Source organism: Gymnodraco acuticeps, unplaced genomic scaffold (genome assembly GCF_902827175.1).
Source record: "Gymnodraco acuticeps unplaced genomic scaffold, fGymAcu1.1, whole genome shotgun sequence".
Classification (NCBI taxonomy): Eukaryota; Metazoa; Chordata; class Actinopteri; order Perciformes; family Bathydraconidae; genus Gymnodraco; species Gymnodraco acuticeps.
The window spans coordinates 1-20,000 of NW_022991888.1; the positions used below are offsets into that span (position 1 = coordinate 1).

Consider the following 20,000-nt stretch of genomic DNA (forward strand, 5'->3'; position numbering starts at 1 on the left):
CCCTCCTCCGGGTCCGTTGTTGCAGAAAAAGAGGCTTTAAGACAGCGCTGTAGAAAAATAGTTTGTTAAGCCCTCGTTAAGCAGGAGCTCGTGGTGTGTTCAGGTGCTCTCTGTTCATCAGAGCTTCAGGGAACACTCCTGCTGCCGTGGCAGAGACACCGTCTGTCCTCTCATTACTCCCGTTACTCTCGTTACTCCCGTTACTCCCGTTACTCCCACTACTCCCGTTACTTCCTTTACTCTCATTACTCCCGTTACTCCCGTTACTCCCGTTACCCTCGTTACTCCCGTTACTCCCGTTACTCCCGCTACTCCCGTTACTCCCGTTACTCCCATCTCACTTTTATCTCTTCTCTAAAAACCTGGTGTTTCCTGCTGAGATGAAAATAGACAGCACTCAGTTTAAAGAACCTGAATGCATGTTTGACTTTATATACTGCTGTTGGATATCTTAAAGTATAATTATATAAAATATAATTATATGTTGTATTAGCTAATAATCTGAATCTGTAAAAGCTGTCCGATCATATATATTTAGAGGAGAAGGTAGCTTCAAATAAAGTAAATGTGTGCGTCTCATTTTTCAACAGAGAATTTAATAAAAACGCTGATGTGGAATTCACTAAAAAAGATTTAACAGGATTGATGGAAATATTCAATATAATCTCATTAAAAAAACAAGTTTATTTTGACTAGAAATTAAAATATTTGCTTTTTTCTTTGACTCAGATAATGCTCTGACTTTAACTCGAGTAAACGAGTGTCAAAGTCAAAGTGGAAGAGGTTGTAGAGTGTAAATAAAATAGACATTTAACTTTCTTTAAACTAAGTGACTCAGTGTGTTGCAGGACGTAAAGCTTTGGGGGAAACACCAGGTTTTTAGCGAACCCTAATCTGACCTTTACTACCCTGTTTTTCCTCACCCACAGGCAGACAGGCAGGAGCGTCTCGTCCAATCAGGAGCCTCCGTTAGGGTCACATGCCGGTGGAGGCCAGTCCCATGCCGGCAGCTTTCCCCATGCAGGGCACACCCTGAGCGCCGGACTTCGGGAAATCATGCGTCACAACGCGTCCGTTCTCTCCGGAGGCTCCGCCCCCTCTTCCTCCCCCATAAGCTCCTCCCCCTCTTCCTCCCCCATAAGCCCCTCCTCCTCCTCCTCCTCCTCCTCCTCCTCCTCCTCCTCCTCCTCCTCCTCCTCCTCCGAGGTTGGAGCTCAAGGCAGCATCGATGAGTTCCTGCAGGAAGAGAACATTTAAAGATTAACACGGAAACTCTTTATTGTTTTACTTCATAACAGTTTTTCATAAAACCCGGAAGTAAGCTGCGCATGTGTTCCTTCGACAATGTGGAGTCTATTTCTATATAACATTACAAGATTCTTATTATTACATTATTTGCTTATTGTGCTCATTGTATGTGCTGTGACTTAGGAATAAATGGATCCAATCACCCCCCCCCCAGTTTTGATGGGGTGGACAGGAACGAAGGGAAAGGTCACATGAGAAAGTGTTTAGCTTGCAATATTGAAAGTAGCAAGGTCGAGTGCAGAGACTGACAGAACACAAAGAGGTAGTCAGAACAGCACATCACACCGGCCTTGACTCTGTATGGGAGCCGCGCTCCCCCGCGGAGCTAGGAAGCAACATTATGGTTTCCCGCTATATCTGAAGAAACGTTAGAGAAAACAAATTAGTATGATGGTGCCAGAGTAGGGAGGGACTTCCACAGGCCGGCCGAATGCTGATTGGAGGATCGTGTTGCCAAGAGACTCTATCTGAGTCTGCCAACCAAAGATAACCAGGTCTAAACCGAGGTATCTCTTCAGCTAGTCTTGACCAATCATAAATGTACGGGCAACGCCCTGTGTAATAAAATGTATTGTCGCACGAGGTTCGAGGCTCTTGACGGATTTGGAGGTTACAGATTACAGCCTTGCTGCCTGTGATTCCCAAAGACGTGATGAGTCCTTGGCCAAGTGATATATATCTTTTGCTCTCTTTACAATAAATAGTTACATTTAGAAGTTGTCTGTCTTTTCTGGAATTCTGAACCCAACAACAAAAAAGCAAAGGATTTTGGAAAATAGCTGGAAATAAGGTCTGTGGTTGAAACACATTTAAGAGACGGATCACGTTTTGTTCAGCCGGATCATCTCCACATGTCTAGCCTACTTTATCATTTTTGGTTTGGTTTATGATTCGAAAATGATTTGTCGAAGGAACCCATGCGCAGCTTACTTCCAGGTTTTAGGACGCGTCACTGTGGCACTCCATTTGTTCTCTCCCTAACAAATACAGATGCACATTTGAGAGTTACTTAAATGTTTAAAAATGCAGATTTGAATCCAAATTGAGTTTGAAGCACCTTCAAACACCTCGATTAGCCAAACATCAACAACAACTATCTTGTTTCAAAACTGGCAGGGGTTTGAAAACAAATGCACGCAGCTTTCACATCACGCAGTAAACTTAAAAGTAATGCAGCCGACACCATCACCTGATGTTCATTTCTTTTTTTGTATTTATTATTAATACTACTAATAGTGTCTTGCTCTGTCGGGATATTCTATAGGACTACAAGCCACTGTAAGAACGATCCACTTAATCACGTTAAGAGCAGTTGCCGCTGACAAAGAAACATTTACATTTTACATAAACTTTGTAGAGCACATGCAGTCTTGTGTGTGTGTGTGTGTGTGTGTGTGTGTGTGTGTGTGTGTGTGTGTGTGTGTGTGTGTGTGTGTGTGTGTGTGTGTGTGTGTGTGTGTGTGTGTGTGTGTGTGTGTGTGTGTGTGTGTGTGTGTGTGTGTGTGTGTGTGTGTGTGTGTGTGTGTGTGTGTGTGTGTGTGTGTGTGTGTGGCAACAGTGAAGTTGTTTTTGAGGGCGGCCTCTCCTCTGTGAGGTTAATGATGTGTATCCAGAGTTAATCTGCTGCAGCATCAGCGCTGAGTGTTGGAAATAAATCCGTTAATTCACTTCCTGCTGCACCTCCTGATTCCACCTCCGCAGCAGGAAGTGAGCGCAACACTCCTCGAGAGGTTTTATTAACATCACAGGTCTCCATGTGCTTTAAAACTAAAGGAGAGGAATTACAACTCTTTGTCTGGATATGGATGTGCTTCAGTTGTCACTATTTAAATAGTTATTAGCAAAAATCGACACGACTGGGACATGCTGATGTTCAGGTGTATATCAGTATGTAGTGTCTCTACTTTAAAGAGTCCTCTCCTGCTGATGTTCAGGTGTGTATCAGTATGTAGTGTCTCTACTTTAAAGAGTCCTCTCCTGCTGATGTTCAGGTGTATATCAGTATGTAGTGTCTCTACTTTAAAGAGTCCTCTCCTGCTGATGTTCAGGTGTATATCAGTATGTAGTGTCTCTACTTTAAAGAGTCCTCTCCTGCTGATGTTCAGGTGTATATCAGTATGTAGTGTCTCTACTTTAAAGAGTCCTCTCCTGCTGATGTTCAGGTGTATATCAGTATGTAGTGTCTCTACTTTAAAGAGTCCTCTCCTGCTGATGTTCAGGTGTATATCAGTATGTAGTGTCTCTACTTTAAAGAGTCCTCTCCTGCTGATGTTCAGGTGTATATCAGTATGTAGTGTCTCTACTTTAAAGAGTCCTCTCCTAATGATGTTCAGGTGTATATCAGTATGTAGTGTCTCTACTTTAAAGAGTCCTCTCCTGCTGATGTTCAGGTGTTATATCAGTATGTAGTGTCTCTACTTTAAAGAGTCCTCTCCTGCTGATGTTCAGGTGTATATCAGTATGTAGTGTCTCTACTTTAAAGAGTCCTCTCCTGCTGATGTTCAGGTGTATATCAGTATGTAGTGTCTCTACTTTAAAGAGTCCTCTCCTGCTTATGTTCAGGTGTATATCAGTATGTAGTTACTCTACTTTAAAGAGTCCTCTCCTGCTGATGTTCAGGTGTATATCAGTATGTAGTTTCTCTACTTTAAAGAGTCCTCTCCTGCTGATGTTCAGGTGTATATTAGTATGTAGTGTCTCTACTTTAAAGAGTCCTCTCCTGCTGATGTTCAGGTGTATATCAGTATGTAGTGTCTCTACTTTAAAGAGTCCTCTCCTGCTGATGTTCAGGTGTATATCAGTATTTAGTGTCTCTACTTTAAAGAGTTATTTCCTGCTGATGTTCAGGTGTATATCAGTATGTAGTTACTCTACTTTAAAGAGTCCTCTCCTGCTGATGTTCAGGTGTATATCAGTATGTAGTGTCTCTACTTTAAAGAGTCCTCTCCTGCTGATGTTCAGGTGTATATCAGTATGTAGTTACTATACTTTAAAGAGTCCTCTCCTGCTGATGTTCAGGTGTATATCAGTATGTAGTTACTCTACTTTAAAGAGTCCTCTCCTGCTGATGTTCAGGTGTATATCAGTATTTAGTGTCTCTACTTTAAAGAGTCCTTTCCTGCTGATGTTCAGGTGTATATCAGTATGTAGTCTCTCTACTTTAAAGAGTCCTCTCCTGCTGATGTTCAGGTGTATATTAGTATGTAGTGTCTCTACTTTAAAGAGTCCTCTCCTGCTGATGTTCAGGTGTATATCAGTATGTAGTGTCTCTACTTTAAAGAGTCCTCTCCTGCTGATGTTCAGTTGTATATCAGTATATAGTGTCTCTACTTTAAAGAGTCCTCTCCTGCTGATGTCCAGGTGTATATCAGTATGTAGTGTCTCTACTTTAAAGAGTCCTTTCCTGCTGATGTTCAGGTGTATATCAGTATGTAGTGTCTCCATGCTTTAATGTTCAAAAAGCTCTTTATTGTTCTCATACTGCCTGTGCTGCAGCACCTCTTTTCACCCTCCGTCTGAAACCAGAGCCCAGTCTGCTCTGATTGGTTAGCTGGCCGGCTCTGTTGTGATTGGTCAACCGCTTAGAGATGTCCCGCCCCTTAGCCTATCACGTACAGTGTTGGAACACTAGCCAATAGGAGAGCGAGTGTTACATAGTGATGTCACTATGTTCCAGAAGTAAACAAAGGAGTCCAATGGAGGCGTTTCAGGTGGGAGGGGGTGGGGGGGAATTGTCAGACTTCATGTTATTATAAAGTAAAAACCCGCCGTCCACTTTATAGCATAATACACTATAGTTTGCCATATTCCTAATATATGTCTTTTACCTACTTTGCAACTTTTTTTTGTTTATGTCCGCACCACCAGATACCAAAGCAGATTGCTTGTAAACGTACCTGGCAATAACGATAAAGATAAGATGAGATAAATATAAGATAGGAAGCACTTGATCCCAATGTGTGAAATGTTAGCGTTGCAGCAGCACAAAGACATGAGATTGTACAATAACAATTAAAAGACTAGAAATAAACAAGAAAGTTGAAAATATACATGTTGAATTACAAAATGTACAATAACAAATATAAGGCAAGTTATTATATATACATAAGTATGTGAGGCATGGAATATTAAATATTAAATTGAATATAAATGAAGTGATTTTAGGTCCAAGAGAAGCTTTGGAGCAGAGAGTCCTCTCCAGCCGGAGGTGATTTGTTATAGAGAGTTATTGCAGTGGAATGTTTTCCTGTATCTGTCCTTGTGACTTGATTCTCATTCTAATAAGTCACAATGCCCCTCAAACCATGCGTTTACTGCCACTATTAGAGCAGGAGAAGAAGAAGAAGCCAAACAAGTCTGGTTCGAAGTCTCTGGCCGTTTCTCAATCTCGAGGATACTGGCTTCCAAGCCAATATTTCAAGGATGCTACGTCATCGAGTGCCGCCGAAGGACTGTTCCAATCTCCAGCATGCTTGGAATTCCACCGAGGCCGCGTCCTTGGTTTGGGGGAAATGTTGAGGCTGCAAATGGGTAGACTTGGCATCCTTAAAATCCCCACAATGCTTTGGGCACGGACCAATTTCAAAAACCCTTGCGGAGAATGGCTGAACCGACGCAGCACACATTGAAATGTAAGTATAGTGGCGTAGAACATGTGTTGGTAGATATGTTACTTCGTTACATTTGTTTGTTATCACCAAAAAATGTGTTCCTGAAAGTAAAGCAAGTTCATAAGTAGATAGACATCGTGAGGTATTTATTTTCGGTACCGTTAGAGAGAGTGGCACACTTGTTAGCCTGTTCCATTCTTCTTCATTTTCCGAAGCCGTGGCTTGGAAGCATACTTGCTTCGCTTCTGAAGGAAGTGACTTGGAAGTACGCGACTACCAAGCCAGCATCCTCGCGATTGAGAAACGGCCTCTGGTTATGGCTAGAAAGGATCCGATGGAATGTTTTCCTGTATCTGTCCTTGTGACTTGATTATCATTCTAATAAGTCACAATGCCCCTCAAACCATGCGTTTACTGCCACTATTAGAGCAGGAGAAGAAGACGGAGAAGCCGGATGTAAACAAGTCTGGTCCGAAGTCTCTGGTTATGGCTAGAAAGGATCCGTCTTGTATAAAACTCTCGCGAGAGTTTGTAAGTCACGTGGTTGAATGTTTACGTTTGGCATGCAGCCTTTCAGTTACGATCGTTAACATCAGTGGGTCACAGCAAATGATGGTGAGAAGCTAAACTATCTATGAATTATGTAAATGTTTTCCTGTATCTGTCCTTGTGACTTGATTCTGATTCTGATAAGTCGTGTTGAGTTCTCACCTTCATCCGGCGGGACTCGATGCGGGACTTGTAGCAGAACTCGACCAGCGCCACCAGCATGGCGAGGCCCAGTCCTCCAATCAGGATGTAGAACACGCCGGCCACGTTGCTCAGACTGAGCGCGCTCGTCTTGTCCTATCAGAGCAGGGGTCGGGATCAGGGAGAGAGCCAATCAGGGTGCAGATAGAAATTACATCATCAAAATGCCCCCAAAGATCAAAAACTAATACTAACTTTTCTAATACAAATAAAACCCAAAATGATCTTTCAAAGGCTGTGATGAAGAGGCTTTGGAGACACGGATCGCTAAAGGGAAACTCCACTCATTTTACAAGTGATTTTATTTGATATTTTATTATTGTATTGCTGTACTACATTCAAGTTATATACAATTATCAATCATCTTTCCTTACAATATGATGACACCTTAGAGGTTCTTAAGCAACAACTACAGTACACATAATGTACATAATAATACGTTTACACTACTCCTACTACTATTACTACTAATAATAATTAAATGTATTCTAGTGTTACTGACTACAATTCCCAAGGTGCACTTTAGCAAAAAACATCCACTTACAGAGCTTTAAATTATGTGTGCTGCTAAATGCTCAACTATTCCACGACAACATTTTTGGAGAGGCTCTTTGTCCGTGCAAACAGGAAGCAGAGGCTCATGGGTAATGTAGTATTAAGATCAGTTTGTGAAGTGCCCTTTTAATTTTCATCTCGTACTGAGGATTTATTATCGTCTTTATTGCCTCAAATCACAGCCGTTGACAAACCGTATATCTATTTCATACAAGCAACTTCATGCACAAAAATGCAAAGTGAGGGGAAACAAAGAAAAAAAACATATCGACTTTTAGTGTTAATGTTTTGTCTTAAAGAAAATTAACTTATCTACCAGTTCCCATTATCATCACAGTGTATAATACATACCTTCTGTCTAATCAATATATTAAAAAAAACTAAAGTTAACTCTAAAATCCTACTTTAAAAACTGGGATTTTGTTGTTCTTTAGTTTCTGGTTGTTTTTCTGCATCATGCGTCACGTGTTGTTGTGGGTGAGACTTAGCCCCTCTCATCCAATAGCATGCAGCCTGTTCAAAAAGAGGCGGATACAGCACTCAAAGTGGGCGGGGCCTCTCTTCAACAGGAAGTGATGGGGAGCTGGGGAGAACCTATCATAGAGCTTTACTCTCCAAACTGTCATGTTTAGCCTCAACCAATCAGGACTGTCAAATTATACTAACAGACTAAAGTCAAAGACAAAGTCAGACTGAAATTCAACCTTTTTTTAATAATCAAGATATTTCCAGAGCAAAGCTTTAATTACTTTTTTGGTAGTTTTCTGTAGTTTACTTTTTGTAGTTTACTTTCTGTAGTTTACTTTCTGTAGTTTAATTTCTGTAGTTTAATTTCTGTAGGTTACTTTCTGTAGTTTACTTTCTGTAGTTTAATTTCTGTAGTTTAATTTCTGTAGTTTAATTTCTGTAGTTTAATTTCTGTAGTTTACTTTATGTATTTACTTTCTGTAGTTTACTTTCTGTATTTACTTTCTGTATTTACTTTCTGTAGTTTACTTTCTGTAGTTTACTTTCTGTATTTACTTTCTGTAGTTTACTTTCTGTATTTACTTTCTGTATTTACTTTCTGTAGTTTACTTTCTTTAGTTTAATTTCTGTAGTTTACTTTCTGTAGTTTACTTTATGTATTTACTTTCTGTAGTTTACTTTCTGTAGTTTACTTTCTGTAGTTTACTTTCTGTAGTTTACTTTCTGTATTTACTTTCTGTATTTACTTTCTGTAGTTTACTTTCTGTAGTTTACTTTCTGTAGTTTACTTTCTGTATTTACTTTCTGTATTTACTTTCTGTAGTTTACTTTCTGTAGTTTACTTTCTGTAGTTTACTTTTTGTATTTACTTTCTGTAGTTTACTTTCTGTAGTTTAATTTCTGTAGTTTACTTTCTGTAGTTTACTTTCTGTATTTACTTTCTGTATTTACTTTCTGTAGTTTACTTTCTGTAGTTTACTTTCTGTAGGTTACTTTTTGTATTTACTTTCTGTAGTTTACTTTCTGTATTTACTTTCTGTATTTACTTTCTGTAGTTTACTTTCTTTAGTTTAATTTCTGTAGTTTACTTTCTGTAGTTTACTTTATGTATTTACTTTCTGTAGTTTACTTTCTGTAGTTTACTTTCTGTATTTACTTTCTGTATTTACTTTCTGTAGTTTACTTTCTGTAGTTTACTTTCTGTAGTTTACTTTCTGTATTTACTTTCTGTATTTACTTTCTGTAGTTTACTTTCTTTAGTTTAATTTCTGTAGTTTACTTTCTGTAGTTTACTTTATGTATTTACTTTCTGTAGTTTACTTTCTGTAGTTTACTTTCTGTAGTTTACTTTCTGTAGTTTACTTTCTGTATTTACTTTCTGTATTTACTTTCTGTAGTTTACTTTCTGTAGGTTACTTTTTGTATTTACTTTCTGTAGTTTACTTTCTGTATTTACTTTCTGTATTTACTTTCTGTAGTTTACTTTCTTTAGTTTAATTTCTGTAGTTTACTTTCTGTAGTTTACTTTATGTATTTACTTTCTGTAGTTTACTTTCTGTAGTTTACTTTCTGTATTTACTTTCTGTAGTTTACTTTCTGTATTTACTTTCTGTAGTTTACTTTCTGTAGTTTAATTTCTGTAGGTTACTTTTTGTATTTACTTTCTGTAGTTTACTTTCTGTATTTACTTTCTGTATTTACTTTCTGTAGTTTACTTTCTTTAGTTTAATTTCTGTAGTTTACTTTCTGTAGTTTACTTTCTGTATTTACTTTCTGTAGTTTACTTTCTGTAGTTTACTTTCTGTATTTACTTTCTGTATTTACTTTCTGTAGTTTACTTTCTGTAGTTTACTTTCTGTATTTACTTTCTGTATTTACTTTCTGTAGTTTACTTTCTGTAGTTTACTTTCTGTAGTTTACTTTCTGTATTTACTTTCTGTATTTACTTTCTGTAGTTTACTTTCTGTAGTTTACTTTCTGTAGTTTACTTTCTGTATTTACTTTCTGTAGTTTACTTTCTGTATTTACTTTCTGTAGTTTACTTTCTGTATTTACTTTCTGTATTTACTTTCCGTAGTTTACTTTCTGTATTTACTTTCTGTATTTACTTTCTGTATTTAGTTTCTGTAGTTTACTTTTGTAGTTTACTTTCTGTATTTACTTTCCGTAGTTTAATTTCTGTATTTTCTTTCTGTATTTACTTTCTGTATTTACTTTCTGTATTTACTTTCTGTAGTTTACTTTCTGTAGTTTACTTTATGTATTTACTTTCTGTAGTTTACTTTCTGTATTTACTTTCTGTAGTTTACTTTATGTATTTACTTTCTGTATTTACTTTCTGTAGTTTACTTTCTGTATTTACTTTCTGTATTTACTTTCTGTATTTACTTTCTGTATTTACTTTCTGTAGTTTACTTTCTGTAGTTTACTTTATGTATTTACTTTCTGTAGTTTACTTTCTGTATTTACTTTCTGTAGTTTACTTTATGTATTTACTTTCTGTAGTTTACTTTCTGTATTTACTTTCTGTATTTACTTTCTGTATTTACTTTCTGTAGTTTACTTTCTGTAGTTTACTTTATGTATTTACTTTCTGTATTTACTTTCTGTAGTTTACTTTCTGTAGTTTACTTTCTGTAGTTTACTTTCTGTATTTACTTTCTGTATTTACTTTCTGTAGTTTACTTTCTGTAGTTTACTTTCTGTATTTACTTTTGTAGTTTACTTTCTGTATTTACTTTCCGTAGTTTACTTTCTGTATTTACTTTCTGTATTTACTTTCTGTAGTTTACTTTCTGTATTTACTTTTGTAGTTTACTTTCTGTATTTACTTTCCGTAGTTTACTTTCTGTATTTACTTTCTGTATTTACTTTCTGTATTTACTTTCTGTAGTTTACTTTATGTATTTACTTTTGTAGTTTACTTTCTGTATTTACTTTCCGTAGTTTACTTTCTGTATTTACTTTCTGTATTTACTTTATGTAGTTTACTTTCTGTATTTACTTTATGTAGTTTACTTTATGTATTTACTTTCTGTAGTTTACTTTCTGTAGTTTACTTTATGTATTTACTTTCTGTAGTTTACTTTCTGTATTTACTTTCTGTAGTATCATTTTTGGAAAGGACTGATATCATTTACTTTCTGATAGTTTCCTGTACATATCTTTTTTGTAGCTTCTTTTATAAATACATATTATATTTGATTCCTTTAGTAGCACTTGAAATGTTTGGCTCTATGAAACCTGATGTACTTTATGATTCTGTTTTCTTCAAGGTTGTGTCTTCCTGGTCGAATGTACTTATTGTAAGTCGCTTTGGATAAAAGCGTCAGCTAAATGCAATGTAATGTAATGTAATGTAATTATAGCATCGGCACTTTTCAGAATGTTCATTTCTTTACAGAAGCATTTTTGGCAGAAGTCCGAGAACAAGACTTTTATTTCCAATGACTGTCATTTTTGGTGAAAGACGAATTAATATCTGGAAAGCCTCGATTGTCAACATTTTACAATTTAAAAGTAAATCAGCAACAGGGAGAAAAATATGATTTTTAAAGTGAATTAACGTTAATTTGGTGTTTTCTTGACAGCAGCTTCAGTCTGACGCACAGATGAAGGTTTGTTAGAGACGGGCTGCCGCACAGCCAGTTCAGAAATAGGAGGTACATGACAGATTGGAGACAAAAGTGTGTGTGTGTGTGTGTGTGTGTGTGTGTGTGTGTGTGTGTGTGTGTGTGTGTGTGTGTGTGTGTGTGTGTGTGTGTGTGTGTGTGTGTGTGTGTGTGTGTGTGTGTGTGTATGTGTGTGTGTGTGAGTGTGTTTGTGAGGGGGGGAAGAGCAGGGGAGGTAAAGCTGTGGTCTGTAGCTTCAGTCTCATCAAGTGTTGGTGAGCAGCCACAGACAGAGAGTCAGGAAAATATATTTGCATTTTTAAAATCTGACTTTTTAAATCTGACGTGAATGTAAAATAAATCTGGAGCTTCTCTTCTCGGCCAGATTGTGACGCAGATTGGCTTCTCTCGAATAAAAAACTCTTCTGAAAACGTTTCTCCGATCTCCAGGATGCAGGCTGGTCTTAAATGTAAATGTAAAATACATAATAAGGATGCTTACAAAGGAAGTTGTGTTGTAAAAAGTCTCATTTTCCAGCACGGTCTGTCTGTCTGTGGCTGACACAGTGCTGACCACAGAATGTTCTGGAGAACAGAAGGAAAGCAGAGCAGAGAAAAGCCTCTGAAGGAATCTGATGTGCAGACATGAAAACCTCTTATCTCGGAGAAGGAGCTGAAGCCCGGCTCATTTTCTCTGAGGGTTTACGCAGAGTCTGGAACAAGTTTTGTAGGAGCAAAGTTCATAAACTGAACTCGAGTTCAAGTACACATTGAAATCAGGAGGTTTTCACCTGTTATCAGAATAGCTAATGTTTGATTTCCTCCAGCTCTTCAGAAGGGTCAGCTGAGCAGCAGCGCTACACTCTAAAAACAAAACGTTTTTCAACAAAACAACGTTCACTCATTGGAATCGCAAAGCGAGAGTTTTGTGCGACCCGGAACGGAATTTAAGTTCTGAATCCGAATTAGCATTTTAAAGTTCGGTAAACATTCTTATTTTCTACTTTATACTCAAGTGTTAGACTTCCAAAGTAAATATGATGCAACCCCAGCCATTACAGATATTTTACAAATTGGACATCTTATCCATTACAACCATCTTTAAATGGGCTCTTCTGGGACCTTGGGTCATCTGTTGCTTTTATTCATCTTGACGGGGAACTGCGAGCCTGATTCTGTCCAAATTCAACGAAATGTTACAGGTTTTAACGGCTGTCAAGCCTCAAAAAGCTAACTCTGAGTTTGAGTATCTGAAGTAAAACATCTTAAAGAGCTCCTTAACATCAGCCTGAAGAGTTGTGTCGAACTAACTTCTCTGGTCAAAGATCTTGAACATACTGAAACTGTTCCGATTAAGCACAACATCAAAATTCAACACGTACAAATATCTGTCTAGATAGAGGAATGTTGGACTTTTTACACTTTCTCGCGGCAGATCTTTTAAATAAAAGGGTCCGCCAACTAACAGGATCCGTACAACTCATAGAAACTAGAATTGCATCTAACTGACTTGGACCAAAATAACATCAAATTAGCACGAAAAAGAAAGTTAAAACCGGTGAAAAACGTTTTCTTTTCAGAGTGTACTTGCTGAAGTTGGGGGGTTTTGGGGGAGTGGGTCTGAAGGGGTAAGGTGGGTGGGGGGGTAAACCAACACATGACCTCAGGACCAGGCCGAGCATCCTCCAGAACTGACCTTTCTGCCGGAGTCCTTGTGTCCACACTCCCCTTTGTCATACCACCATTTGTTTTTCAACTTGTCTAAGATGGCTTGTTCATTGAGCTTCAGTACTGCTAGGTTTACTGGGATTCTTCAAAGAACCATGGGAGGAAGGGAGGGGGAGGGAGGGGTGGAAATAACATAAATAACATTATGCACCTCCATGTTATCTTATGTTATTGTTAAAGAGCTGCGGCAGCTACAGCAGCACTAAAGATCTTATCAAAAACTGGCATTTTCAGTACAGATGTTTCGGTACGCTACAGAGAACACCTCAACAACAACAACAGAAGAAAAACAAAGAACATCACACATAAAACTTCTCTTGGTAAATGTCAGCGTAAAAGTGATATGCGTTAATACTCCATCTAGCTTGGTTTGGCCTGACTCCCTACGTGCGAGATGTGTATTACTATATCACTTTGGGTAACCGGCAAGAGCTCAAAACACTCCGGGAAACTAAATCAGTCTGCTGGCCGAAAACCAGAAACATGTCCTCTGTATTTTGTGAAGGAGAGACGTTTAAGGACGGCTGTAGTTTCACTTTTGGGCGGATGAAGTCAAAACTGTCCGAATACTAGGAAGTGGCTTCAGAGGATGATCAGAGGGGGTATTTTACCAAGTGAGCTCATGTACCTGGATTATCCTGATTTATTGTCCGTCAGCTTTTATTCATTTATAGACTTTGCTGTACAAATACTATGTTATAATATACATTTGATATATACCAGGAGGCGTGTGGCGCAGTGGTCTAGTGCGTTAGTGTTGGGATCAGGGGAGCACAGGTTCAAACCCACTGCAGTCAGCATGTTGTTGTGTCCCTGAGACTCGGTTAAAAATTAAGAAATTACTCTTTTAAAAATGATTGTATGAAAAGCGATCATGTTGGTTTCATGCAACATGTAAATCTGCATTAAAGGACCCTATAGGTAATCCTGTTCCCGATGTAAATCTTTCTACGTGTTTGTCTGTAAAATAGTCCCTGGATCAGAAGCTGGCAAGTCTCCAACAAGGTGAATAAACCTGATGGATCCAGAGTTTCTACAACTGTTTGTTTTCTGTGGGGCCGTCCGGAGTGCTTTACGCCTGGTGTTTTAGCGGTGGGTTGTTGCCGGTTACCCCGGTGTGGCATTGCCTGTCGTTACCCGTTGGGGTTACGGTGATCTGACCTTGGAGTCCCCTCCCCCGGTGCCGCACTCTCCCTTGTCATACCACCATCTGTTTTTCAATTTGTCCAACAGGCCCTGCTCGTTCAGTTTTAAAACTGCCAAGTTAACAGGGTTTCTACGGGGATGATGGTGATGGGGGATAGAAGGGAACTACGTGTTAATGAACAGAGGACTGCCATAGTGAAGCAACATCAGTACAGGAGTCTACTTACAACAGGCATGGTAATATCTTATCTTAAAGTTAGCACTGCTCTTCAACCCAGACTTTGGTCAAATGCTGTTTCCCTTCTGTTTGAAGTTGTCTATATAATGTTAGTGTTAAAGGCTCACTGGGCTTGGACACTATCTGTGCCATGAGCATTCAGGCCTCCGAAGAACAGATTCAATCTTCTTTTTCTAAGTGGCAAAGCTCACAGACAATAGTTGTATAGGTTTACCAAAAGCATTCGTAAACTGCATTTCCATTTTGGTGTCCAGACAGTTTGAAATCCAAATGTTATTGAGATCACAAATGGTCTAAAGTTAAAACGAATATGTGTTTATTCACTAAGAGACAGATGCTACCGTAAAAGACCAACTGCTCACCAGGAGACTAACACCTGTGGCCCATGCCAGGTATGAAATAAGGGTTTAGATTATTGCCCAAGGAAACTACGATCCTGAAGGGACTACGGATCCTACCACCCTCTGATTGGTAGAATCACTGCCAATCAAGAGCACCAAACACTGTATTCATCATTTATAAGAAACGACTGCCCCGTGAATGAAAACACCATTATGTGTTACAAGAACCGTGGCATTATTTCACTTTCTGATTGCTTCATTCAAGATTCAATTTGGTTTAGGATCCAAATTCTTTAACAGGTTGGTCTAAATCTTCAATTGACCGTTTGCCTTAAGTGTTCTGGTCCGATGAACTTTGTCTACCAATCTGAGCCTTAACTGGATACGGTTCACCGTTCTATATAACTTTCATTAAGAGCCATGTTTTCACTCCAGCATCAGGGTCCTCGTGGTGAAGATGGCACTGAGATATTTTGTAATTATTTCAATTTACAATGCCATCTTGGTTCTGACCTAATGAAGAAATTGGACTATGGTTAAAAGCGGCAACTACAGATACTTTTGGTACCAAGTCGCAGTAATAATTCAGAAAACGTAGTTTAAAGACAAGGTGGTTCTCAGTGGTGTCAACAGAAAATCAGTTTCTGCAACTCAAAATGTACGCGATCAGGGGACTGTTTGTTAAAGCAATTAACATCAGCATTTGGAGTGCTAATATTTACAGCTGTACATCAAGTCAGAAATGAGTAATAGGCGAGGGTAAATAACGTCAACATGATGAATATATTTGCTCCGCTGGTTTGTGTCGAGCCTAATCGGCTGTACCAGAAGGTTCCTCATGTTCAACACAGCTGAAGGAAAACAACATTTCATTATGGTCTGGGTTGAAGAACAGCAAATGCATCCTACACTTTACTACCGGCAGCAATCCTCGACTTAGAATACATTCATGACCTGATCAATAAAAAGGAACAACAGTCACATGTCTGATAATAAGTAACAAGTGGAACATAGAATAATACTCTTAATGTGTTTTACAGTTTAGTATTCTGTACATTATACATTAATACACGGTTCTCGTTGTTCCCCTTTAAACACCAGTGGTGATAAAAGCTCAAGAGTACGGAGCCCCTAAAGGGACATGGAAAAAAAAAATAAAGTCAGGAAAACGGATTTGTTTCTCGTGCGCACGAGAAACAAATCCGTTTTCCTGACTTTATTTTTTTTTTAGAAAGTTACCGATGCACCAAGGAGGAAGTGGAACACGAGACAACCCATTTCATTGCAGACTGTTATGTTTACGTGGGGAAATGACAGTGCATACATTATTTGAGATATATTTTGAAGTCAGACTTAATTTTACATTTCGGCCAGGGGTAGAAGCTATTGGTTTAAGCACCGGATTGGCAAAACACTGGCGAGTCTGTAAACCAGTCTGCTTTGATCTATGAATTAATGTCCGTGACTCTCAGAGTACCTGCTGCCCGCAGCTGTTTTATACACACACACACACACACACACACACACACACACACACACACACACACACACACACACACACACACACACACACACACACACACACACACACACACACACACACACACACACACACACACACACACACACACACACACACACACACACACACACACACACACACACACACACACACACACACACACACACACACACACACACACACACACACACACACACACACACACACACACACACACACACACACACACACACACACAGGCCATCGGGACGAATCCCATTGGGCCGGTACCAAAGTGGGCCGCCCGTCACTAGCCATCTAAGTACGATATATATCTCAAATAATGTATGCACTGTCATTTCCCCACGTAAACATAACAGTCTGCAATGAAATGGTTGTCTCCTGTTCACTTCCTCCTTGGCGCACCGGTAACTTTCTCAACAATAAAAAGTGTGCACGAGTTAGTAAAAAAAAAGTCAGGATAACGAGTTAGTATCTCGTGCGCACGAGAACGTTTCTCGTGCGCACGAGATACTAACTCGTTATCCTGACTTTTTTTTTTCTCTCTCTGTTTTTTAAAATGTTTTAACATGTCCCTTTAGGGGCTCCGTACAGACGGTAGCAGAGATGTTTTTAAAGAAACATGAATTAATAGAATGATTATTGACAGGCCAACCAGTACATGGACGATAACAATACAATTATTATGATGACGGCCAAAAGAAGACTTTTGTTCTAAAGGGATTCTGTTACATATTCTTTGTAATCAATCAACTGAAACGTCATTTTGGAACAAAAGGTCTCCAAACGATAGCATTGTAGTGATGGTGTTTCAAAGGGGAACTTCTGGATGTTTCAACCTGGACCCTTTTTTCCCAACGTTTTTGTTTCTAAGTGACAAATGTGTTCAGTATTGAGCGAGAGCACTACAGCTGCTAAACAGGCGCTAATGCAATCCTTCGTACATTTACTAACGTTTGTTTTGCCTCAGATTGTTGTTCCATAATTAGAGGAGAATTTAGACAAAAACACGTTTGAAAAATGAACCCTTTATTTTAAAATGTTCTGTTGTGTATTTGAGAAAAACAGGTAGTAAACCATTATAAATAATTGATTTGGCTAGCTCAGGTATTAATGGTCAACTTTTGTTTTGTTTACTTTAGTGAGATGTTAGACTAAAACAAAGTTATTTTATAATTATACGTGAACATTTGACTAAAGATAAAACATTGAACTGCAGAAACTAAAACCCTGTAACTGTAATTACTCCATAACAGTAATGGGGTTGCAAATCAATGCTAACGTTAGCCTTCACCTCTTAGTGAAGAAGTCTGAAATCATGCAATACTCCACATGTTGTCAGCAATGACATGCACAATATTTCAGATTACTTTACGACAAACTATGACAACACTGGCGCAGATCGACTCTCCTAGAATCTTTCAGAAGAGACATGATTCATTTCTCTGTAGGCTCCCTTTCCATAATGTTGTCGGAGCCGGAGGCAAAATCAAACCCTTTAACGTGACGTACATTATATGAAGGATTTCATTACCGTCTGTGTTCTCTCTCAACACTGTGTTGGAGGGTTGATTCCTACCAGAGTTCCCCTTTTAGTGTGAGCAGAGCTGATGGCAGCAGTAGAGCTGAGTGTGATGGAGTTAGTCAGCGGAGACGATGGAGCTGTTGACTGGACACGGTCAGCTGTTAGCACGGAGAGGAACCCAGAGGCAGAGAACAGAGTCTGTTCAGATGGAACTAGTGATCTGTGTAACGCTGATTATCCAATATGCTCAGCATTAAGGGCTTTAACTCAAATGTGTTGCTAGGCAACTGCTCAAAAATACTGGTGAGTAACTTTCTGATTTACAATCTGCCATCAGAAACCCTTCACTTCCTTTCAACAAAACAAAACACATTTGACAGCGAAGGCAGAAAGCCAATTTGCTCGCTTCTGTTTTACTACGCTGATTGATATTTCTGGCCTACTAATTACATAACATACGTTACTATTATTATATTCAGGATTTACTAATCTCATCTGTGGAGCTCATCTCCGTTCTCCGGCTCTGGGTTGTCTGTAAAACGCTGACGTGAAGCAGAAAGAAAGAGGACAAGACGTTCTGATGAAGCGTGGACAGAGAAGGAACATGAATTTCAAACGCTGCTGTCGGATAAACATGTACAAATAAACTTGATTATATTAATGTTGTAACCGGGGTAAGACGTTTGGTTTCGTTCAATTGAAAAGCTAGCGTTCAGAGACCAACAACTTTATAACTGAATGTCTACACAAATGGGAAAGAAGATCCTTCATCGTCAATTTGCAATGAATTATTCCGTCATCTGTGGTCTTTGTATGTGAACTATAGACATACTGTCTAAATGAGCATCTGCAGTGTCTTGCAATGAACCAAAAACATATACAACAATATATTTATGAATTTCCCTTTTTGGGCAAAATGTGGTTGGACTAATTTCCTCTGGTGTTACTAAATGTTCTGTAGGGCTTTACAAGATGGTTGCTGTGTTGTTGCTGATTCACTTTAGCTACCGTTGTTTTGTGTGTGGTCTCTACTGACGCACAAATAAACGCTGGGCATTGGTCCTGCGCTGCTTAAGTGACGATTCTTTCCAACCAGTCAGGATTTTGCAGAGTTTGAACTGTACCTTGAACTACAACCACTTGTTCCATATTTGACTCCGACGAGGAGATTTTCCGGTAGAGGTTTGGTTTGTCGGCAGCATTACAGAGTTATTGCTGGCCCAATTTGAATGAAACTTGGTGGACGGGTGTAACAAGGGACGAGGAAGAACCCAATTAAAGTCACTGAATAAAAGGGCCTTAGCACATTTGATTCAGTACAAATTCTTATTTAACGACGATTCGACACATTTATAAATAATACACATTTTATCTGACAGCAGCAATGCTCATGTAGGGATGAATGGATAGATAGATAGATAGATGAATGGATAGATAGATGGAGAGATAGATAGATGGAGAGATAGACAGATAGATATATAGATAGATGGAGAGATAGACAGATGGAGAGATAGACAGATAGATAGATAGATAGATAGATAGATAGATGGATAGATAGATAGATGGATAGATGGATAGATAGATAGATGGAGAGATAGACAGATAGATATATAGATATATAGATAGATAGATGGAGAGATAGACAGATGGAGAGATAGATGGAGAGATAGACAGATAGATAGATAGATAGATGGAGAGACAGTTTGTTGTGTTGTTGTTAGCAGTCAGACAGGCACAACTGATGACCACAGACAGGTAGACGGGCCGACAGACAGACAGAAACACTGAGACAGACAGACAGAGGGACACACATATAGACAAAGACAAACACAAAAGAGAAAGAGACAAGACAGACAGAGAGACAGATTAAGAGACTGACAGTCAGACAGACAGGAAGACAGACAAACACACACACAGTTATCTAAACCTAAAACTGACCTCCAGTTCTGTGGGTCAGTTTCAGTATTTCAGTTTGTTGTCATAGCTACAATCTGGATGTATTGTTCAATGGTTCTGTGCAGAGGTGTGGACTCTAGACTCAATTTGACTCAATTAAATAAAGCCTTGCAACTCCCCTTAAACACCAACGACTTGAAACCTTGCTTTGTCCTCTAACCCCAAAGAATAATAAAGGCTATGTTTTTTTAAAAGGTGTGCCACATATCAATTACTTTACTGAGCCAATTAATGCCGTACAT

General features: G+C 38.8%; 1 protein-coding gene across 9 annotated transcripts in view; it reads right to left on the bottom strand.

Moving 5' to 3' along the window:
• Nucleotides 1-8: 8 nt before the first annotated feature.
• LOC117535505 (glutamate receptor 1-like) overlaps nucleotides 9-20,000 on the bottom strand; it is a gene marked incomplete at its 5' end in the record, with an annotated part of 30,979 nt that continues 10,987 nt past the window's right edge. The window contains 3 exon segments of one of the 9 annotated variants that reach the window (XM_034199995.1): nucleotides 9-1,236; nucleotides 6,630-6,764; nucleotides 14,192-14,306. In XM_034199995.1, coding sequence (XP_034055886.1) covers nucleotides 976-1,236; nucleotides 6,630-6,764; nucleotides 14,192-14,306 — 511 coding nt within the window. 9 annotated transcript variants of the gene reach the window in all.